Source organism: Aquarana catesbeiana, linkage group LG09, assembly GCF_042186555.1.
Source record: "Aquarana catesbeiana isolate 2022-GZ linkage group LG09, ASM4218655v1, whole genome shotgun sequence".
In the NCBI taxonomy this organism is placed as follows: domain Eukaryota; kingdom Metazoa; phylum Chordata; class Amphibia; order Anura; family Ranidae; genus Aquarana; species Aquarana catesbeiana.
Window position 1 is genome coordinate 150,444,207 of NC_133332.1, and position 24,915 is coordinate 150,469,121.

General features: G+C 41.1%; 1 protein-coding gene across 2 annotated transcripts in view; it reads right to left on the reverse strand.

The window, feature by feature from the left end:
- Positions 1–24,915, reverse strand: part of IDS (iduronate 2-sulfatase) — a 73,785-nt gene that overhangs the window by 31,869 nt on the left and 17,001 nt on the right. For both annotated transcript variants that reach the window (XM_073599270.1, XM_073599269.1), the window contains exon 3: positions 19,370–19,547. In XM_073599270.1, the coding sequence (XP_073455371.1) occupies positions 19,370–19,547 (178 nt within the window). The remainder of the gene's footprint in view (positions 1–19,369; positions 19,548–24,915) is intronic.

Sequence of the window (24,915 nt, forward strand, 5' to 3'; positions counted from 1 at the left end):
GATCAATCTTTAATTGTCAGTTGAAGCATTATGCAAACAACTTCATATGTAACTATATGCAAATATGGATGATACTTAAAAATCCCTGATCTGAATCTGTATCTTTATCACAACTGTGCAAAACAAGAGTACAGACTGGCATCTCTATGGTCACAGGCACACCTCCCCCACTGGACACAAATAATTACTTATGTCGGTCAGAGAGGATATATAAAATCTTGAGGAAATATTGGTCAATGTGAATGGACGATAAGGATTTGCAATCTTGCCCCAAAATCTGTTAATAACATTTTGGCGGGGGAAAAATTTGAGGGACCTTCTCGTCCATAGTCATTTGAACGTAATTCCTAATCCAAAATACAAAGCAGAACTTCTAGAAAAACCAAGGAGCACATACAAATGTGGTCATTGTAAAGCATGTCCATTTGAATCAACAATGAAAATACATCTTTATACAACTGTAGTTTCACTGAAGTAATATATGTGGTAAGCTGTCCATGCCCCCTGCTGTATGTAGGTAAAATGATTTGACAAATGGAAAGGCACATTTTGGAGCATATAAATGATGTCACATTGATAAAAGAAAGGTCAGTGGCAAGGCATGTCTGGGTAAAGCATGGTGGAAACCCAGAATGACGCAGATTTTTGGGTGGTTCAGGATTTGAAAGGAGAAGAAGGGCCAAAGCTCTTCTCTTATGGGTCACAGGAATGCACTCAGTTCTGCACTCCTGTGAGCCATTATCAGTTGTCAGTGAGCTAAAGTCCTGACATATGACTACACAGCCAGTCCAGGCTCTGGAGAGAACCTGACTTTACTGTCCAGATCCACCCAGATCCCTGACCAGTAGCTGGCTCAACCTCTCAGCATGCTGCTGGGAGACTGAACCGCCGGCTCCCTCCTCCTTCACAGCCCAGAGCTCCAGTGAGCGCTGGAGGGGCAGACCAAAGAGACAGTCACCACTCTCTGCTCATTTAAGATTGAGAACCGAGTGATCAGCTGTGTTTTATTTCTGTTTTGGAGGTAGCAGGGGACGCAGAATTGGACCGATGCTGTATACACCTGGGTGAGTATGGTGTTTTTTTTTCTTTTTTAATCCCGAACTTCTCTTTTAAATTAGGTTCCAGGAAGGGAGACCTGGATAGAATATTGTTAAAGGCTGAGGCAAAGCGCATCTTCTGTTTGTTATCCAAAGCACCATATGGTCTGAATGAGGGTTTTACGTTTTATCTTTGCATATCAGTAGGTAATGGTTTCTCGCTCTGTGCCATACCCCTTGTTTTCTGATTATCTTTTTACTTTTCCCTTCTTGCTATCAAAAGAATTATGTAGAGTATATGATATATATTTTTTGGATGCCCCAATAATTACACTCTTGATGTTTAACCACTTCCGGACTGTCGCGCGCCAATATACGTCCTAACTTTGACAGGGGATATCGTTGTTATGGCAGCAGCTAGCTGCCATAACCCCGGTATCCCTGTGTTTGGCCAGCGGTCCGGTTTCTGATAATAGTGGTCTCTGGCGGATTCACCGCAAGATCACTTTTATCAGTGGCGAGAGAGGGCTGCCACTTACCGGATCCGTCAGCAACGACGGAGGCTATCGGATCTTCACCCTGGCTGGGCATGGAGACGAGTGAGGGGAAGATGGCCCCCACCCGTCTCCATAACGATGCAGGGCGGACCAACGTCAAAATGTCACTTCTGCCCACAGCTCTTAAAGGGCCATTTTTTTTTCATTATTTTTTTAAATGACTTTTTTTATTTTTTTTTATTGCTTTAAAGTGTAAATATGAGATCTGAGGTCTTTTTGACCCCAGATCTCATATTTAACAGGTCCTGTCGTGCTTTTTTTTTCTATTACAAGGGATGTTTACATTCCTTGTAATAAGAATAAGTGACACAATTTTTTTTTTTTTTTTAAAACAGTGTAAAAAAAAAAAAAAAAAAAGGTAATATAAAGAAAAAAAATTTGCCTGCCCCGTCCCGCCGAGCTCGCGCGCAGAAGCGAACGCATACGTGGGTAGCGCCCACATATGACAGCGATGTTCAAACTACACGTGAGGTATCACCGCTATCGGTAGAGCGAGAGCAATAATTCTAGCCCTAGACCTCCTCTGTAACTTAAAACATGCAACCTGTAGACTTTTTAAACGTCGCCTATGGAGATTTTTAAGGGTAAAAGTTTGTCGCCATTCCACGAGCGGGCGCAATTTTGAAGCGTGACATGTTGGGTATCAATTTACTCAGCGTAAAATTATCTTTCACAATATTAAAAAAAAAATGGGCTAACTTTACTGTTGTCTTATTTGTAAGACAGCTGCGCAAATACGGTGTGACAGAAAGTATTGCAACGACCGCCATTTTATTCTCTAGGGTGTTAGAAAAAAAATGTATAATGTTTGGGGGTTCTAAGTAGTTTTCTAGCAAAAGAAAACTGTTTTTAACTTGTTAACAACACATCTCAAAAAGAGGCTGGGTCCTTAAGTGGTTTATATTGTCAAGGCATTATAGGCCATTAATATAACAGTCCCAAAAAGTATACATTCGAATTCTGGGGATAAGTCTCTATTTCCATTTAAAATAGGTGCAATAAATGCAAAAATAATAGATACCTCAACATTTTCCAGAAACTTGTATGGGATAAACAGTAGTAGTTTCTAGATGATACATTGTTGGCAAGATAATAGTGCCTGATGGTGGCGACGTTATCGCGCAATACGTGGTGTTACGCCACAGTATAATGACATCACTATGTGCATGATAGTGTGATGACCAAATTGTGTGGTGGCATGACGCATTTAGGCGTGCGTGTGTAATGTAATAATGTCACAATGTGGTAAATGTAAACATAAATATCGGGCAAATGCTGAGATGGTTGCAATTTGCCATTACCAATGTTTGATATTTTATTTGCATTTCACCCCGTTGAAGGTTTGTTCTAAAAGCAAAACATGTTGGGTTTTAGGGTCACCGTGGGGAATTTTTGACCGCTTATAGGTTATTGATCAGGGGAACTTTACTGTTCTGGGGACTTTTGAGTTTTGAATAATCCTGAGGGAGATTTACCTCAGGGAAAGTGTCAGTGATGTCTGTACTTCTTTTTTGTGAGAGCAGAGATCTCATGTTCGGTATTTAGCCAAATGAATATCACGTTTGTTTTTTCTAAATAACATTTTAATGCAGCCTAATTAAAAGTTAAGTCTTAGTTCACAGTGCTTTAGATACAGTATCTCACAAAAGTGAGTACACCCCTCACATTGTAAATATTTTATTATATCTTTTCATGTGACAGCACTGAAGAAATGACACTTTGCTACAATGTAAAGTAGTGAGTGTACAGCTTGTATAACAGTGTATATTTGCTGTCAAAATATCTCAACACGCAGCCATTAATGTCTAAACCACTGGCAACAAAAGTTAGTACACCCCTAAATAAAAATGTCCAAATTGGGCCCAATTAGCCATTTTCCCTCCCCGATGTCATGTGACTCGTTAGTGTTACAAGGTCTCAGGTGTGAATGGGGAGCAGGTGTGTTAAATTTGGTGTTATCACTCTCACTCTCTCATACTGGTCACTGGAAGTTCAACATGGCACCTCATGGCAAAGAACTCTCTGAGGATCTGAAAAAAAGAATTGTTGCTCTACATAAAGATGGCCTAGGCTATAAGAAGATTGGCAAGACCCTGAAACTGAGCTGCAGGAAGGTGCCAAGACCATACAGCAGTTTAACAGGACAGGTTCCACTCAGAACAGGCCTCGCCATGGTCAACCAAAGAAGTTCAGTGCACGTACTATCCAGGGGTTGTCTTTGGGAAATAGACGTATGAGTGCTGCCAGCATTGCTGCAGAGGTTGAAGGGGTGGGGGGTCAGCCTGTCAGTGCTCAGACCATACGCGCACACTGCATGAAATTGGTCTGCATGGTTGTTGTCCCAGAAGGAAGCCTCTTCTAAAGATGATGCACAAGAAAGCCCGCAAACAGTTCGCTGAAGACAAGCAGACTAAGAACATGGATTATTGGAACCATGTCCTGTGGTCTGATGAGACCAAGATAAAGTTATTTGGTTCAGATGGTGTCAAGCGTGTGTGGCGGCAACCAGGTGAGGAGTAAAAGGACAAGTGTGCCTTGCCTACAGTCAAGCATGGTGGTGGGAGTGTCATGGTCTGGAGATGCATGAGTGCTTCCGGCACTAGGGAGCTACAGTTCATTGAGGGAACCATGAATGCCAACATGTACTGTGACATATTGAAGCAGAGCATGATCCCCTCCCTTCGGAGACTGGGCTGCAGGGCAGTATTCCAACATGATAATGACCCCAAACACAGCACCAAGACGACCACTGCCTTGTTAAAGAAGCTGAGGGTAAAGGTGATGGACTGGCCAAGCGTGTCTCCAGACCTAAACCCTATTGAGCATCTGTGAGGTATCCTCAAATGGAAGGTGGAGGAGTGCAAGGTCTCTATCTTCCACCAGCTCTGTGATGTCGTCATGGAGGAGTGGAAGAGGACTCCAGTGGCAACCTGTGAAGCTCTGGTGAACTCCATGCCCAAGAGGGTTAAGGCAGTGCTGGAAAATAATGGTGACCACACAAAATATTGACACTTTGGGCCCAATTTGGACATTTTCACTTAGGGGTGTATTCACTTTTGTTGCCAGCGGTTTAGAAATTAATGGCTGTCTGTTGAGTTATTTTGAGGAGACAGTAAATTTGCACTGTTATACAAGCTGTACACTCACTACTTTACATTGTAGCAAAGTATGATTTGTTCAGTGTTATCACATGAAAAGATATAATAAAATATTTACAAAAATGTGAGAGGTGTACTCACTTTTGTGAGATACTGTATACAGATTCCACATAAGTGACCACATTGTACATTTTTTTTGGATTTTTAAGCTTCTTGTATTGTGTCAGTATTACCTCCCCTCACTATCCTAATACAAGCCTGCTAAGACTGGCATAATGAAGGTACTTCAAAGTGACACCACAGATAAAGCACCAGTGCCAGATGCTAACTGTAATGACCCCCCGAGTATGAAAGGGGTTAAAGTCATTTAGGATATTCCATACCCAAACACAGAGGCAGCTACCGAACACTAGAATCAGCCGAACAAGGAACCCATACAAATTATTCTCCCCCCAAATACGAGGCAAGATGCTCTGTCTTGAGGGTCAAGCAGGAATCAACTCATTTATAATCACACATGGACACAACAGATAAAATAACTCAGATACTCTTTCCCCCCCCACCATTGGAGAAGAGGGTGGGTTAAACTGTCCAATGACAATAGACACACAAGTCAGATGTGTTCAAACTTATCAGTAAACAGTCTTATCAGCAGGGGGCTGCTGAAGGAATCCCCCCTCCCCCCATAGAGATAAACATTCCAGAATATCAGACACAATAGAACATAGGAATACAGCCCCACCCCAAACTAGCACAGCCAATAGTACACATCACAATGAGGCAGCACATATTATATATGCATACATATATACATTGAGTCTGACTGCCAGATCATAGTGGGGTTCTCATTCGCCTTGTGCCCCTATTAGTGACTCCCATCACAATGGCATATCCAGGGTCCCCAGAGTCTGTGTGTCTTGGGGGACATGGACCTGAATCTAACGTATTGCCACCTCAAGGGTCCCCAGGCATACAGCTCACAAAGAGCACTGTTTCCCCAAATGCCAGGGCCCATAATCGGTTGGCAAGAGGCTTGCATTCAGTCCCCTACAAAAGCCTCTGTCCCGGCTAGGTCTGTCACATTTCTCCCCTTTCGGCAGGAGCCTAACACGGCAGGAGACCCCAGACGGGTTGAATCTGAAGTTAGTCAGTAGTTCCAGTCCCCCAATGCCGGTATCAACACAGTACCCCAAACTGTGTATTACTCACCCAACCAACCTCTGCCTCTCTCAGAGAACATGCCCTCCGCTGGGGAGAGGCCTGGACTGGCCCTTCTCCCTGGAGTCCTTTCAGCCGCTGGAGAGAAGACAGGGTGACTGAGCTCACTCCATCATGCTGTTGGGGATCAGGGCCCACTGCCCAGCATCCCTGGGGTATACAGGTGGGGACTGAAGCCCCATCCACCCTCGCAGGAAATTCATCCTCTGTTAGTTGAGGGCAGAGGCTAGCAGCACTCTGCCCTGTTGCCAGCCCTTCTGCTGGAAACCCCACACCATCTGCTCTGGCTAACTGTTGGGGAGGGAGGCCGACTGCCCCGGCTCCTTGGAACTCTGTAGTTGTTGCCGGTGCTGGGCAGAGGCTGGTAGCACTCTGCCCGGTTGCCAGTGCTTCAGCTGGGTACTTTCCTTGCAACTTCACAGATACTGCTGTTGGTGCTGGGCAGAGCACAGTGAAGTTTGGCCCTGATACCAGCTCTTCTGCTAGAGGCTCATCAGGTTGTTCTTCCTCAGCAGAAAAGTTTATCAAATCCCCTATCTCTACAACTGGTGTCTGGGGATAGAAGTTCACAATCTCATGTCCGTGGGACCCAGAAGATGCTATCAGTGCTGGGCAGAGGTTAGCAGAACTCTGCCCTGTTGTCAGCACTTCAGCTTTGGGGATGGCAATCTCCAGATTTTCCACTGCCGATTCTTCAGCCAGGATTTCGGAGTTGTCAACTGGTATTTCCTGATAGTCCCAGGTAAAGGGAGCCCCACCCTGCTGCTGAGCAGAGTCTAGCAGCTGTCTGTAGGCGATCTCCAGCTCCCATTCCTGAACGGCCAGAAACTCCAAATCTTTCTGTGCCCAATGCCCTTCTGAGACATTCAGTCTTCGCTCTCTGTGCTCCATTATTTCCTCCAAACGCCACTCCCGATCACTCCCAAAGTCAGGGTCCCTGGACAGCCTCCAATACAACAATCACAGGCTATCATAGTCAAAGCCTTCCATGGGGCTGTCATCCGCTGACCACGGGCACTCTTGTGCTACATACCACCGGAGGGCTCTGTAGCTCTCGTCCAACCGCATCTCTGCCCGAATCAGCTTAACTCAGCTGTCCACTCCTGCTTCGGTTGTTCCCCCAATAACAGCATTCGTACTTCATACTGCGACCAGTACCTTACATGGATGGAGGGGAGAACTTTTCCCTGGTGTCGCTGCTCAGGGGCTAGCGCTTCCTTCTAGAGTTCGCATCGGATAGAATCAGACCAGCCCAGCAGGACCTGCTCTGATACTGGTCCTCTATGCTGTATCTGCACCTCTCGCAACCTCCTTCTGAATTCCTCTTCCATGGTGGCTGGGATCTGTACCTCTCCTATCCTTTCAGTTGGTGCTGCTGTGACTTCTGCTGCTGCAGCACCTCTTTGCTGTAGCCAAGTTGCATCTACAGCCGCTATAACTAAGTCTATGATCTCCACTGTAGGGTTAGGACCATAATGTGCCAGTCTTATTTTAACAGCCCGATCAAACCATGCCTCTTCAGATGTCCTGTCTGTTATGCTGGGCCTTTCGGTTATGTTGGGTCTTTCAGCTTTATCCATTTCAACTAGTTCTGCCATAATGTCCCTCTTCTTACGGTTGTTGGCCGGTCGGCCCCGGTTCTCCAGTAAGTCCTTGAGGGAAGAGAGCTTTAGCCATTCATACTGTGCTTCCATTGTCCTTTGTCCTCTTGTAGCTGTCCTTCTGGGCTGTGGGAATAATCCCGCTGCTTGCCACCAGTTGTAACGACCCCCCGAGTATGAAAGGGGTTAAAGTTCGCCTTGTGCCCCTATTAGTGACTCCCATCACAATGGCATATCCAGGGTTCCCAGAGTCTGTGTGTCTTGGGGGACATGGACCTGAATCTAAAGTAATGCCACCTCAAGGGTCCCCAGGCATACAGCTCACAAAGAGCACCGTTCCCCCAAATGCCAGGGCCCATAATCGGTTGACAAGAGGCTTGCATTCATTCCCCTCCAAAAGCCTCTGTCCCGGCTAGGTCTGTCACATTAACAGGCTGCAGGATCTTTGCTACATTTAGTAACCAGTAAGCAGTGCCAGCTTGAAGGGGTTATAAAATATCCTGATGATTCCTAATTAATAAAAATATTTGCATTACTTTTATTCTATTGTGGTCCTTGATGCCAGCAGGAAACCCAAGGAATCACCTCCCCAGAAATTGAATTCTCTGCTACCTTAAAACAGTTCCTAATGAAGCATGTCTACAAATTCAGATGTGGAGGAAACCTATAAAATGTTCTTACCTCAGCCTAATTTTGGTGGGAATATGAGACCCATCATGGGAACCAACACATTGATTATTTATTTTAGGTTAAAGCTGAACACTGGGCAAATTTAAAAGTGCCACCTAATGCAGTTATGTGGCTGCATTATGTGCCAGCATGAAAAATGCTAACAGCAAGCGAGTAATGACCTCATCAGTCTGATTTTGATTTCATTTTGAACACAATATATAAAATGATAATGATAAATGGTTTTCAATTTTTTTTTACATATAAATATGTGAACGTGTGGCGTGCATTTGTATTCACCCCCTTAAGTCAATACTTTGCAGAGCCACCTTTCTCTGCAATTACAGCTGCAAGTCTTTTTGGGTATGTCTCTACCAACTTTGCCCATCTAGAGTGACATTTTTGCCCATTCTTCTTTGCAGCTCTGTCAGATTGGATGGAGAGCATCTGTGAACAGCAATTTTCAAGTCTTACCACAGATTCTCAATTGGATTTAGCTTTGGACTTTGGGCCTTTCTAACACATGAATACACTTTGATCTAAACCATTCCATTGTAGCTCTGGATGTATGTTTAGGGTTGTTGTCCTGCTGGAAGGTGAACCTCCACCCCAGTCTCAAGTCTTTTGCAGACTCTAACAGGTTTTCTTCTAAGATTGCCCTGTAATTGGCTCCATCCATCTTCCCATCAACTCTGACCAGCTTCCCTGTCCCTGCTAAAGAAAAGCATCCCCACAACATGATGCTGCTACCACCATGTTTCACAGTGAGGATAGTGTGTCCAGGGTGATGTGCAGTGTTAGTTTTCTGCCACACATAGCGTTTTACTTTTAGAAAAAAGTTCAGTCTTGGTCTCATCTGACCAGAGCACCTTCTTCCACATGTTTGCTGTGTACCTCACATGGCTTCTCGCAAACTGCAGACGGGACTTCTTATGGCTATCTTTCAACAATAGCTTTCTTCTTGCCACTCTTCCAAAAAGGACAGATATGTGGAGTGCACGAGTAATAGTTGTCCTGTGAACAGATTCTCCCACCTAAGCTGTGGATCTCTGCAGCTCCTCCATGGCAGAGTTACCATGGGTCTCTTGGCTGCTTCTCTGATTAATGCTCTCCTTGCCCAGCCTGTCAGTTTAGGAGGATGGCCATGTCTTGGTAGGTTTGCAGTTGTGCCATACTCTTTCCATTTTTAAATGATGGCTTGAACAGTGCTCCATGAGATGTTCAAAGCTTGGGATATTTTTTTAAAACCTAACCCTGCTTTAAACTTCTCCACAACTTTATCTCTGACCTGTCTGGTGTGCTCCTTGGCCTTCTTGATGCTATTTGTTCACTAAGGTTCTCCAATAAATCTCTAAAGGGGCTCACAGAACAGCTGTATTCATACTGATATTAAAATTACACACATGTGGACTCCATTTACTAATTAGGTGACTTCTGAAGGCAATTGGTTCCACTAGATTTTAATTGGGGGTATCAGAGTAAAGGGGGCTGAATACAAATGCACGCCACACTTTTCACATATTTATTCGTAAAAAAAAATTGAAAACCATTTATCATTTTCATTCCACTTCACAATTATGTGCCACTTTGTGTTGGTTTATCACATAAAATCCCAATAAAATAGATTTACATTTTTGGTTGTAACATGACAAAATGTGGAAAATTTGGGGGGGGGGGTGAATACTTTACAAGCCTTGGCTTTAATTATGCTACTTGGCTTTCCAAGACACAACATGACAACAACACCATGAAGCACCTCTGCCGATATCACTTGACCGTGAGCCCAGAGGTGACCTAAACAAGACAGACAGATAGACAGAGAGTGAGAGAGAAAGAAAGAGACCTGAAGGTAAAAAACATACAAACAGGGCGCATGTGTGGAGCCGCTGGCGACAGACATGTCCCACTGAAGCTCCACATATCTCAGGACTCCTTGGCTGATAAAGACACCCGCACGGCATGGTAAACTGAAAATAATCTTACCATAAGTCTCCTCAGTGACCCTGGGATAAATAAAATGGTCTTAGGTGCCACCCGAAGTAAAAATAAACTAAAGAGTGCCAAGGATACACAGTCCAGAGGCTCCTTTAAAATGCCGCTGCCTCCTTCCTCACACACAGGCACATCTTGCGCTGCTAAGCAGCTACAGTTACCTCAGAATGCCTATAATGACTCTGACTGTGAATACAACACTGCCTCACAAGAAAAACAGATTCCCTACATCCAAATATTTTAAGACAAATGGAAAAAATGTTACAGAAAGCCTTAAGACAGACCTCGGACCATATAACTGAAAGCCTCACAAAAGAAATCAATGAATTAGGCCAGCACACTTCTGACCTAGAAATCAGTAGATGACATGGAAACGAATGTACAGTTCCATGATCGTGAATTAGAAACTCTTAAGGAAGAAAACCTTATTCTGCAAACATGCTTAGAGGACTTTGAAAATAGAGCACGTTGATCAAATCTTTGTATACGAGGAATACCTGAGGCTATTGTTGACCTTCAGTCTACTATGATCGCACTTTTGCAAAAACCATTACCGTCAATCCCGGTCGAATGTTTGGAGATGGATAGGATTCAGCTTTAACACCACGCAAACCAGAAGGTCCCCCTCGTGATATTATTGCGAAATTCCACTTCTATCGCACCAAAGAACAACTCATGGCTGCAGCTAGAGGTAAAGATTCCCTCATCTTTCAAGATCATCCTTATCAGCTTTTTTCGGACCTTTCCCCAATTACTGTGGCTAAACCACAGGCACTGAAACCCTAACTTCATAATCTACAGCAACACCAGATCCCTTATCAATGGGGATTCCCATTTTCTATCCGCTATACCTGTCAAGGCGTCAAACATTCCTGTAGATCCTCAGATGAACTACAAAACACTCTACAAGAACTACATCTTATTGAAAGATCATCAACTAGCCCTCGTCGACGCACAACATTCAGCTGCCCTCAAGAATCCTCCAAATCTGGAAAAGATGGAGGCCAACAAAATTCCTCTAATGCCCTGTACACACGACCGGTTTTGCCGTCGGAATAAACTCTGAAGGTTTTTCCGACGGAGTTCCGACGGAATTACGCTCAAGCTGTCTTGCATACACAAGGTCACACCAAATTCCGACCGTCCAGAACGCGGCGACGTACAACACGTACGACGGGTCTAGAAAACTGAAGTTCAATAGCCAGTAGCCAATAGCTTCTGTCTCGTACTTGCTTCAGAGCATGTGTCGTTTTTGGTGCATCGGAACAGCATACAGACGAGCGTTTTTTCCGATAGTAATTTGTTCCGTCGGAAAAATATAGAACATGTTCTCTATCTAAGTCCGTCTGAATTTTTGACAGAAAAAGTCTGATGGGGCATACACACGGTCGAAATATACGATGAAAAGCTCCCATTGGACTCTTTCTGTCGGAAATTCTGCTTGTGTGTACACGGCATTCAACTCTCCAGTTATAGACACACAATGGACTGAATGACTTTCACTCCTCATCTTGAAGCTTATTCTATCTTAAATCTTAGCCTTTCTTTGGTCACTAAGTATTTTACCAGCTTCAGTATAATCTGACTAAACTTATTTAAACTAATACTGTTCTATTAGGTTTTGAACTTCCCCTTTATCCCCCACAACCTCAGATAAACATATTTTATGTTTTATCTATTTCTTCCCTGTCCCCCCCCCATTCTCCCCCTTAACTAAGCCAGTGAGATACATATTGTCTCGATTATAACCTTATATACTTAATTTACTTAAATTTATCCTAGAGAAAAATCTAGTTATTTTTTAAATTGAAGTACTTCTATTGTTATATATTATATGATCCTGTTTATCAATAACACTATTTTCCTACTTCATTAATGGCAATCCTATGATAAGTAATATTGCTATGCAAACCATACAGTTTCTTATTTTAAAGTATTTTTCCCTAGGGTTACCTGTAGGTATTTATACTCACCTTACAGTATAGTTGTTAATGTTAATAGCTATTTTTTTTTTTACCCTTACTCATTTTTTTTTAACAGCTGAACTTGTCCAAGTAGTTCTCATTTTTTTGTAAATAGATCTTGGCCGTTGGCAGTCAACTAGAGAAAAATCTAGTTATTTTTTAAATTGAAGTACTTCTATTGTTATATATTATATGATCCTGTTTATCAATAACACTATTTTCCTACTTCATTAATGGCAATCCTATGATAAGTAATATTGCTATGCAAACCATACAGTTTCTTATTTTAAAGTATTTTTCCCTAGGGTTACCTGTAGGTATTTATACTCACCTTACAGTATAGTTGTTAATGTTAATAGCTATTTTTTTTTTTACCCTTACTCATTTTTTTTTAACAGCTGAACTTGTCCAAGTATTTCTCATTTTTTTGTAAATAGATCTTGGCCGTTGGCAGTCTTGAGAGATCATCACTGCTTCCCCTATCTTTCTGTTCTAGGATAAACCTCCATTCTGACCTATTATTATTGGTGGACCTCCCCGGATAGGCCTCTGAGTTAGTGTTTTTTTTACGCATTCAGTACGCCACCTTTTTACTTTTCTTATTCGCACAATTTACTTACTACTATTTGACTATATGACTCTTACTCTCTCTTTCTTCCTCTTTATTCTGTCTCTACTCCCCTCTTGGTTCTTGCCCCCCCCTCCCAGGGTAATTGTAGACGCACAATCTATGAATGCAATACACTACAATATATCCTTTAAGATTTACCAATGGCCCCCTTAAATGTCCTTACGCTAAACGTACAAGGTCTAAATATCCCACAAAAGCGAACTAAAGTTTTTCGCTCCTTAGCTTCCTCAAAAGCACATGTTGTATGCCTCCAAGAAACCCATTTCGCAGATAAGGAGACCCCCAAATATTTTGTTTCAGCTTATTCACAGCCTCTGCCAAGACAAAACAACGAGGGGTGCCAATAGTGTTTCATCGTACTACATCCTTTTCCCTTCTGACAGAGATCAAAGACCCAGAAGGTCGTTATCTTATACTCACGGGATATGTATTTGATTCTCTAATCACAGTGGTATCCTACTATGCTCTTAACAAAACTCCATCCTCATTCCTCTCCCACTTATGACAGGTAATTGATATTCATAAACCGGCACACTTTTAATCTGTGAAGATTCGAATCAAGTTCTTTATCCTTTTTTAGATAAATCTCCGACTTCTATTGCATCTAGTTCTCAATCTCGTAAGTTCCAACAACTTCTTCAACAACACTATTAGATTCTTAGCGTAAAATCAATCCTGCTAGACGCCAATTTACTTTTTATTCTCATCCCCATAATCATTTTCCGGTAGTATTGATCACATATTGATCTCAATAGGTATGACCCCAAACGCCTTTCTTCATCTATTATGTACTGTACTTTCAACTTTCACTTCTCTAATACCCCAAACACAAGATTCTACATGGCATATTAATGATTCAATCCTATCTCATCCATAACACTCCTCTGATCTAGAAATAGCCATAAAAGATTATCTGGCCAATAATGAGACCCCTGATATATCCCCACTGACCTTATGGGAAGCTCATAAACCTGTTCTCTGTGGGGTTTGTATATGCCAAGCCTCATTTCTTAAAAGAGAAAAACAACAACTAAAACAAAAAATAGAAGCAGAATTTAATACTTGCCACACAATCTTTCAATCTAATCCTACCCCTGTGACTAAATTACAGCATTAAATTAAAGCAGGTTTAAACCTTGACCTTTTTTTTATCAGAATCCGTAGATAAAATGTTATGCAAGTCTAAACATAAATTTTATCTTAAAGTGAATAAACCAGACACTCTTTTAGCCTGAGCACTTAAAAAACTAAATCGCCCCTTTAAAACGATTTGACTGAAATTATCTCATGATACATATATTAGTAATGCAGTAAAGATCCTCCACACCTTTCAAAAACATCTTACCTCCTTATAAAAAGGAAGGATCTTTTGATCAAACTTCAGCAGAATCATTTTTTTCACAAATCAAACTTCCTACTATTCCTTTAGCCCAACATGATTGTTTTGAAAGCCTCATTACAGCTATCAAAATTAGATTACCAATTAGCTCTCTTAAACCAAATAAACTTCCAGGCACAGATGGCTTCTCTGCCCTATACTATAAGAAATTCTCTCATATTCTTGCTCCAATGTTAACAGACACATTTAATTCTCAGCTTATCAATCAATACTTTCGCCCTGAAACATTTTGTTCTAACTATAGACCCATATCATTACTCAACCTTGAAATTATGTTACTAGCGAAAGTCTTAGAGACCCACTTAAATAGTATAATAGATTCTTTAATAAATAAACACCAGGTCGGCTTTATCCCACAGCGCCAAGCGGCAGATAATGTGCGCAGGAGTACTTTACTAAATCAAGCAGCTAAATCACGACAAATACCCAACTGTCTCTTATCTTTAGATATCGAAAAAGCATTTGATACCGTTTCGTGGCCCTACATACATTTCGTCCTGCAGCATTGGGGATTTGGTCCTCATTTTCTTAGCTGGGTCTCCTCATTATACAAAAATCACAAAGCTTATGTTAAATATGCTGGATATAAATCAAAACTATTTGACATCTGTAGGGGTATGCGTCAGGGATGTCCACTTTACCCACTCTTATTTGACCTACTTATTGAACCCCTTGCTGAATCAATCCGTACTGACTCCTCTATTAAAGGTCTAGATTTAGCTGGTCACCAACATAAACTTTGCCTATTTGCTGACAATATCTTAATCTTTATGTCATCCCCTCATATTTCTGGTCCTAATCTTATAAGTAAACTTGATCACTTTGCCCACATATCTGGTCTAATTATTAACTCTCAAAAATCTATAGCCTTAAATATATCTTTACCTCCTCATAGTTTACAACAAGCGCAAACATCCCTCCCTTTCTCATGGTCCACTTCACGCTTTCTTTACCTAGGGATAACTCACACACCCAATCTTTGACATTTTCACTGCCAATTATCCTCCAATTTTGCATCAAATATCTCATCTTCTGCTACAATGGTCCTCTCTACCATTATCTTGGATAGGTAAAATTAACATAATAAAGATGGCTATACTGCCCAAAATTGTTTATCTTTTTCGAATTTTACCTATCCCTGTTCCAGCATACTTTCTCAGAAAACTACAACGTAAGGCATTACCTTTCATTTCGGGCTCCTTGAAAGCCCGTCTACCCAAACACACTCTTTACCTTTCCAAATCCAACGGGGGACTAGGGTTTCCTAATTTTTACCACTTATTACCATGCAGATCAATTAGCCCATATCTCTAAATATCACGCCAAATGTGAAATTCCGCTTTGGGTTGCGCTGGAATCAATAGATTGCGACCCACTTTATATAACCAACCTCGTATGGTCTAATTCCTCCAACCGTAAAAAACCCAACCGTAAAAAAAATTCTATAACTAAACATACACTAGCCATTTGGGATAAATTAAAATGGTAAATGGGCTACAACCCCCATATACCTCTTTTATCATTTCTTAAAAATCCACTTTTCTATCCTGAATGGTCTTCCCCTAAATCTTTTAAAGCATGGACCGTTACTAATCTAACTCAACTCTGTGAGCCAGCATCCTCTACTTAATTCAAAACTTTCCCTGACTTATGTTAAAGTCACAAACTTCCTAATTAAGAGCTCTTTCGATATCTTCAGATTAAAAACATTTATATGACCTATATACTAGGAAGAATTAATTTAGATAAATTAACGAGCTTTAAAAATATATGTAAACGTGACCCACACACTAAGGGACTTATTTTACCTCTTTACACTCATCTTATTACTAAACCCAACTCAAACCCACCATCATATGTGGCTAAGTGGGAGATGGATCTTGGGTTTTCATTGGAAGCAGCCGATTGGGATAAGATTTGGATCACAACCAAGTCATCCTCACAAAATATAGCTGCCTTAGAGACAAATTACAAAATACTCACGCGGTGGTATTTGGTCCCTATCAGAATTGTGAAATATGCTCCAAATTATTCTCCATCCTTTTTTTGTAGCTGTGGTGATCTAAGATCACATCTCCATACTTGGTGGGATTGCCCGGTAGCAAAAAATTTCTGGAAAGATGCATTTCTTATGATTTCAACACTGTTTGAACTCCCTATCAATCCTGATCCTACAATAGCACTTTTAAACTTAAAACCGGCCACTTTCTCCTACCGCCAATTCAAACTCCTATTACAGATCACTACAGCCGCGAAACAAACAATTGCCAAAGATTGGAAATCCCCGACCTTAATAATCGCTGAAACTAAACATAGAATCAATCAAGCAATCATCCATGCCAAAACAGAAGCTGTAACTCCAGATAAACTATCCAACTTTGAGAATATATGTAATCCCCAGTGACTTTGCCTTCCAATTTTGATGCTTCCCTACTAAGACCTTGGTAATCTCGATTTATACTTCAATTTTCTGCATTCATGGTATGTGTTTATTACTATGTACTACCCTGGGGACCCCTACTACCTCCCATTTCTTTCTTCCCTATCTATTTTTTCTCCTACCTAAGATTACTTTTTCTTTTATCTTCTTTCTCTCTTCTACTTTTTCCACCTATTCTCTCTTTCCTCTTTATATAGTTCAGGTAGCAGAACTCAATAATAAAAAATAACTAATGAGCAAAAAACCAGCCTCACCAATATGGCAGGGGAAGCCGCCTACATAACAAAGTATACCCACATAACTCATAGGATGATTAACAAAAATGTATGTGGCGCTACCCCACTTAAAATACAGTAGCTGGTAAACCTAGGGTAAGTGATAGCTGAATACCGGAACAAATGATCAGCAATACTAGCACAAAACCACTGACAATGCTACCGTACAATCAGGTAGTAAATAAATAAAATCTTAAAGTGCAGTGTGCATAAAAAGGACCACCTGAATCATCACAAGAGATATAGTAAACATATATGAACTACTCCATGCTGAAATATCCAAAATAGTAGATAAAGTGTAAATGAAAAAATCAAAATGCAATCCAAAAACGCATAAAGTACAACTAGATAACTATATCCCAAAATCTTCTAAAAAAATTCCAAGTGCAATAATGAGCATTAATAACGATGTGCAATATTACTAACGCAATGATCAAAGATAAACACTGACAGTGCTAAAGTGCAACAAAGCAGTGAGGTGAATAAAATCCTAAGGTGCAATGTGCCTGCAAATGAAGGCCATGAGAAAATAATATGAAATGCAGCAAAATAAAAATAAAATACACATAGGATGCAATCCACAAACGCATAAAGTGCGACTAAATAGCGACATCCAAAAAACGCTACAGATAAAAGTGCAAGTGCATTGTTAAACATAAATAGCGGTGTGCAATGAAGGTGAAAGGTAAAAATACATGAGCTATGAAAAAATGTCCAAAATAAGAAACAGTACAAAGATGCATATAGTGCGATTCACAACGTAAGCCCAGAGAAATCTTCTAAAGATGGTGCAAAAGTGCAAGTGCCTGATATCTAATAAGTTGGTCCAATCTTTTTCCAGGGGTGCAGCAATAGTTTCCCCAGCCTCTCACCTGAAGTTGCGGCCCCCAATGGGCTGAATCGGGCATATACCGACAGACAGTGGAATAATATCCTGGGGATCAGTAATTGTCACAACCCTCGGGGAAGGCAGATACAGCAGCTGCAGCAGACACTCTCCCGTGTTCAACAAGCGTCCTCAGATGTTTTCAGATGTATAGTGGAGAAAGAAAAAATAAAGTCCTTGATAAAGTCACGTGTGGTGTGACGCAACGCGTCAAGGAGGAGTCAGGTGCCGCTGCTTCCGGGTACGGCCGAACCCGGAAGCCTCTGGTTTTATTGAGGAACACATCGACCATTTCTTGTAAGTTGCTACTTTGTTTTAAATAAAATATTTCAATTTTGCTACACTATGGAGCCATTTCTTCTTTCTCCACTATACATCTGAAAACATCTGAGGACACTTGTTGAACACGGGAGAGTGTCTGCTGCAGCTGCTGTATCTGCCTTCCCCGAGGGTTGTGACAATTACTGATCCCCAGGATATTTATATATGTTTACTACATCTCTTGTGATGATTCAGGTGGTCCTTTTTATGCACACTGCACTTTAAGATTTTATTTATTTACTATCTGATTGTACGCTAGCATTGTCAGTGGTTTTGTGCTAGTATTGCTGATCATTTGTTCCGGTATTCAGCTATCACTTACCCTTGGTTTACCAGCTACTGTATTTTAAGTGGGGTAGCGCCACATACATTTCTGTTAATCATCCTGGTAGCAGAACTGTTATTTCCCTGGTTATCATTATACCAATGGTACATAGTTCTCTAGGTCATCTTATATTAAAGGGGTTGTAAACCCTTTCGTTTTTTCACCTTAATGCATCCTATACATTAGGGTGAAAAAACTTCTGACAGTGAACGCCACCCCCCCGTGTTGCTCTGAGCCCTTCATTCCCTCGACAGAGGAGCAAAGCCATTGGCTCCCGTTGCTGTCAATCAAATCCAATGATGCGGGCGCCAGGGGGTGGGGCCGAGTCCTGCATCCTGCGTCTATAGACACAAATGCTGGACTCAGGAGAGCGCCCGCTAAGTAACCCCCGTAGGGGGTTATACGATGCGGGGAGAAGCTGATAGCGCCGCCAGGAGACCCCAGAAGAGGATGATCAGGGCCACGCTGTGCAAAACGAACTGCACAGTGGAGGTAAGTATGAAATGTTTGTTATTAAAAAAAAAAAAATAACAAGCCTTTACAATCACTTTCACCTGGTCTAAGTTGGTTTTATCCTTTTTTATACAATGTATGATGTAATCTTTTTAGTAGTTAGATCTATACTAAAATTGATTTAGTTAAACTACTTTTAGTTTATGTTGGAACTACAACTCAATATTATTACCATATATGTTAACTTTATCTTTTGCTGCCACTTATGTATGCTAATTGTTAAAATTCAATAAAAAAATTTGACAAGAAAAAAACATACAAACTGTCAAATACATTTAAACAGACAGCAAAAATCAAAAAAACTAGGTACTTGCATAAATACAATTAGTTTCCCATGCAGTGTAAAGGGTTTTCAAGCTTTCTTAGAACTGAAAGGTTCATTGCTTGAAGACAAATGACATTTGTGCCACTGACGTTCTCTGATTCTGACAACTAAAGCTAACCTGGATGGAAAACTTTCCCCACTGACATAGTTCTGTAGCCATGTTCTTTGAAATACTGTGGGAGAGTGGAGTAATTCCCTGCATGCTTCCTCCAATAGGAGTTGACGTCGAACAGTCTGGTGGTATCAGGTCTTCTTCCAGTTAAGAAAGAGACTCTGCTGGGCGCGCACACCGATTGCTTCAAGAAAGAATAAGAAAGAGGCTTATTAGAAATGGCAGTGCTCTAGATAATAAGTATAGAAACAATGTTCTAGTTGCGTAACACTACCTGGCTCAGCGAGAAGCAGAGCTGTCAGTCATTTTAATGGCATGCTGCTATGCAGTATATCCACATCTTTCAAAATTATAAATTAATGAGTGTCAAACTGCTATATTAGTCTGGAGATAAGTATAACAACGTTCCCAGAGTGATAGTATTTAAAATATTTCTGTATACCTAATCCAATGTCACCCATAGAGCTTCACGGTTTTCTTCATTTATTTTTAAGAAAGACAAAATGTAGAATAGACAAATATCATCCTAGAAATTGAAACAAGAGACACTAGCAGTGAGTGTTATCCACTATATTCATTAATAATAACAGGTATGTCTATGGTAACAAGGTTTTCCTTATTTCATACACAGGTTATAAGAAAAATGCCCCTGTTTATTGTATAATATCAGGACCTTCAAGAAGACCACAAAAACAACCCTTCCCATTCTGTAACTATAAGCAGTGATATTGATAATGGAAGATCGCTCATTGGGAACACAAGACAGGGAGACATCTGATTGTCACTCAGTTCACTGCTCTCACATTAATCATTTTGGAAGGCAATGAATCATTGTTTAACTTTCTCCATAGAAAACATATTGGAAAATCTTTATGTATAAGGGCTCTTATCAACAGGCTACATTTTCCTACATCTGACATGCGTTTGGAACGCACCCTAAATCCGGGTCAGAAAAATCCCATTGACTTTAAAAGAGTAATACACCTGACAGTTCAAGGGCTGAAAACAATTAAATACACAGCTAAAACAACTATATGTTTGTGTTTAGGTACTTTTCTAAATGAGGTACAACACAAGATCCTGACCATTAAAGTGATATCAAAGGCAGATTTTTTTTTTAATAACAAACAAGTTATACTTACCTTTTCTATGTAATGGTTTTGCACAGAGCAGCCCCGACCCTCCTTTTCTCAGGTCCCCTGCCGATGCTCCTGGCCTCTCCCTCCTGCCGAGTGCCCCCAATACTAAGCAGCTTGCTATGGGGGGGACTCGATCAGGTTCACTTCCAAGCCTCTGCTCTGTGTGTCCACTCACAGACAGAGCGTGGCTCGGTACTGCCCCACTCTCTCCTCACTGGCTCACCGGATGTGATTGATAGTAGTGGGAGCCAATAGCTCCCACTGCTGTCTCAGCCAATGAGTAGAAGTGAACCAGTAGAGTCGCTGCTCTCGTACAAATTGCTGGATTGAGAGGAGGCTTGGGTAAATATGGGGAGGGCTTCTGCACACAGAAGGTTTTTTACCTTCTTGCATAGAGTGCATGAAGGTAAAAACCTTGAGCCTTTACAACCACTTTTCTTTTCTTGGTCAATGTATATAAAGCATTCAGCTTCTAGGTATGAGAATTTCTGGATGCTTGGATATGATTAGAATTTTACCAACTAAGATAATTTATGTTTTACTTTTGAAAACCCCTTAAAAATATCACACAGATTATCATTTCCCTTCCCCTGTATTGGGTCGATTTACTAGACCCAAATAGGTTGTTCACTTTGCAAGGGAATTTTCAGTTTGCAAAGCCATTATCCCTTAGTTTAGTGAATAAGGTGAAGTTCTAATAACGGCCATCATTCAATTATGTGCAAATAAAAATACTTTTTATGTTTCTTTTTTCTTGCATATGATTGGGTATTCTTTGCAAAGTGAATTCTCACTTCATTCAATAAACTAAATGAAAATTCCCTTACAAAGATAAAAATCTTATTTGCCTTTAGCGAATCAACCCCATTGAGTCATATTTTCACTAATCAGGTGAAACTCAACATCAAGGAGAAACACATAATACAGTGGCTTGTAAAAGTATTCGGCCCCCTTGAACTTTTCAACCTTTTGCCACATTTCAGGCTTCAAACATAAAGATATAAAATTTTTATTTTTTGTGAAGAATCACCAACAAGTGGGACACAATTGTGAAGTGGAACTAAATCTTTTGGATTTTTGAAACTTTTTTAACTAATAAAAAAATGAAAAGTGGGGCGTGCAAAATTATTCGGCCCCCTTGCGTTAATACTTTGTAGAGCCACCTTTTGCTGCGATTACAGCTGCAAGTCGCTTGGGGTATGTCTCTATCAGTTTTGCACATTGAGAGACTGAAATTCTTGCCCATTCTTCCTTGCAAAACAGCTCAAGCTCAGTGAGGTTGGATGGAGAGCGTTTGTGAACAGCAGTTTTCAGCTCTTTCCACAGATTCTCGATTGGATTCAGGTCTGGACTTTGACTTGGCCATTCTAACACCTGGATACGTTTATTTGTGAACCATTCCTTTGTAGATTTTGCTGTATGTTTGGTATCATTGTCTTGTTGGAAGATAAATCTCCGTCCCAGTTTCAGGTCTTTTGCAGACTCCAACAGGTTTTCATCCAGAATGGTCCTGTATTTGGCTGCATCCATCTTCCCCTCAATTTTAACCATCTTCCCTGTCCCTGCTGAAGAAAAGCAGGCCCAAACCATGAAGCTGCCACCACCATGTTTGACAGTGGGGATGGTGTGTTGAGTGTGATGAGCTGTGTTGCTTTTACGCCAAACATATCATTTTGCATTGTGGCCAAAAAGTTCGATTTTGGTTTCATCGGACCAGAGCACCTTCTTCCACATGTTTGGTGTGTCTCCCAGGTGGCTTGTGGCAAACTTTAGACGAGACTTTTTATGGATATCTTTGAGAAATGGCTTTCTTCTTGACACTCTTCCATAAAGGCCAGATTTGTGCAGTGTACGACTGATTGTTGTCCTATGGACAGACTCTCCCACCTCAGCTGTAGTTCTCTGCAGTTCATCCAGAGTGATCATGGGCCTCTTGGCTGCATCTCTGATCAGTCTTCTCCTTGTCTGAGCTGAAAGTTTAGAGGGACATCCAGGTCTTGGTAGATTTGCAGTGGTCTGATACTCCTTCCATTTCAAAATGATCGCTTGCACAGTGCTCCTTGGGATGTTTAAAGCTTGGGAAATCTTTTTGTATCCAAATCCGGCTTTAAACTTCTCCACAACAGTATTACGGACCTGCCTGGTGTGTTCCTTGGTCTTCATGATGCTCTCTGCGCTTTCAACAGAACCCTGAGACTATCACAGAGCAGGTGCATTTATACAGAGACTTGATTACACACAGGTGGATACTATTTATCACCATCAGTCATTTAGGACAACATTGGATCATTCAGAGATCCTCGCTGAACTTCTGGAGTGAGTTTGCTGCACTGAAAGTAAAGGGGCTGAATAATTTTGCACGCACCACTTTTCAGTTTTTTAATTGCTAAAAAAGTTTAAAATATCCAATAGATTTCGTTCCACTTCACAATTGTGTCCCACTTGTTGGTGATTCTTCACAAAAAATTAAAATTTTATATCTTTATGTTTGAAGCCTGAAATGTGGCAAAAGGTTGAAAAGTTCAAGGGGGCCGAATACTTTCGCAAGCCACTGTATATAAGGGCCTGTATCAAGGGGCTTTTGTTTAAATCAGTTTTGCATTCCCGTCCAAGCCTATAAGTTTACAAAGTCCACTTGAAGCAGGTGAGAAGCAGGTGAAAAGCAGGTCAGAAGGGGGTCAACTGCAGCTCAAATGCATATGTCAGTACATTTCTGAATGATCTCAGAAGTGTTTCTGAGGCCCAATCTCCTTTTGTGGGTGTATAGTTTTGCTAAAAAACGCTACTGCAAAAAAGCAGCAAAATTCAGTCTACAGCTACAGCTTTCTACAGCTAACGCTACTGGAGTTTTAGTAACGTCCAGTGTGCATGAGGCCTAAGGCTTGAGAAAGAGGTGTTACCGCCTTGAAATGCATAGCCATGCCCTCTTCATGACTCCCGACGTGTGACATTATTGGCCAAGTTTCCATGCTGTCAGTTTGGCCCCGGGGCTTGTATACCCTCTCATATTGGCAGTTTCTGCTTCCTCTCATCTTTGCACTGCCTGGTTTTCTGGATGACAGCAACAGAGCTTATAACATTCACTTTTTATTCTACTACATGGGAGTGGTATATTTGTTTTTTATTTAAAAATGAATCTTACATACTGCACTTAGAAGCACCTTCTTATGTTTCTTTGCATTACTACAGATACTATTTCTATCTGCTGAGTAGCTGTACTAAGTCTTATTGAAGCCAGCTGAGCCTACCAGTTATTTAGCCTATGTGGTCATTATGAACTTTCCAGCTTGGGCTTCACTACTCTGGAATCTACTGCTTTGTTTTGCACTGCAACAGATTTGTTTTTTGCTACACGTCACCCCTGCATAGTTTCAGAATCAATTACATATTCGTTTTCACATACAGTATGTTGATGCTCCTTTCGCTTCATCAGCTCCCCCGAAGTTTAACGACACTGAGATAAAAATTTTCTTTTAACATAACAAGATAAAAAGGTGTGTGCAGTCTACACCTTGCATGAATACATCAAACAAAAACAAAACATCAATACAAAAATGCAAATGATCAAATGTACTCTCCAAAGGGTGATGTACCCTAATACCCGACGCGTTTCCAGTATTCTGATACCATCATCAGGGGTTGAGAGTTGAGTACATTTACATATGATTTACTTCCATTAGAATGATTCCATATTAAAGGAGCACATGTGACAATTCTGCCGGAACAGATGTTAAATGGATGCCAGACCAGGGTGGTCACAAGTTTTAGGTACACTGTATTCAACATCAGTGGATGTTGATTGAAAAGTACAAGGGACAAACTGTTGCTGAAGCTTTAAATGTGAGCTGCACAGAGGGCGGATAAGTATCCTGCGTCCCTGGTTCAATGTGTCCTGTGAGTGACGGGGTCCAGTGTGTGGCTTGCCTCCTCCGTGTCAGGCACTCCCGCTATCACTCGTAACACACCGAGAACCGGGATCTGTGTGTGTAAACACACAGGTCCCAGTTCTCTGAGGGGAGAAGAGACTGATCAGCAATATGTCATCTCCCCTAGACAGTCCCATCGCCCCTTCAGTTAGAACACAGAGAGTGAACACACTTAACCCCTTGATCGCCCCCTAGTGTTAACCCCTTCCCTTCCAGGGACATTTTTACAGTAATGGGTGCATTTTTATAGCACTGATCGCTGTATAATTGCCAATGGTCCCAAAAATTTGTCAAAAGTGTCCAATGTGTCCACCATAATGTCGCAGTCCCGATAAAAATCACAGATCGCCACCATTACTAGAAAAATAAAATTAAAAAAAGCTATAAATCTATCCCCTATTTTGTAGACACTATAACTTTTGCGCAAACCAATCAATATACGCTTATTGCGATTTTTATTACCAAAAACATGTAGTAGAATACATAT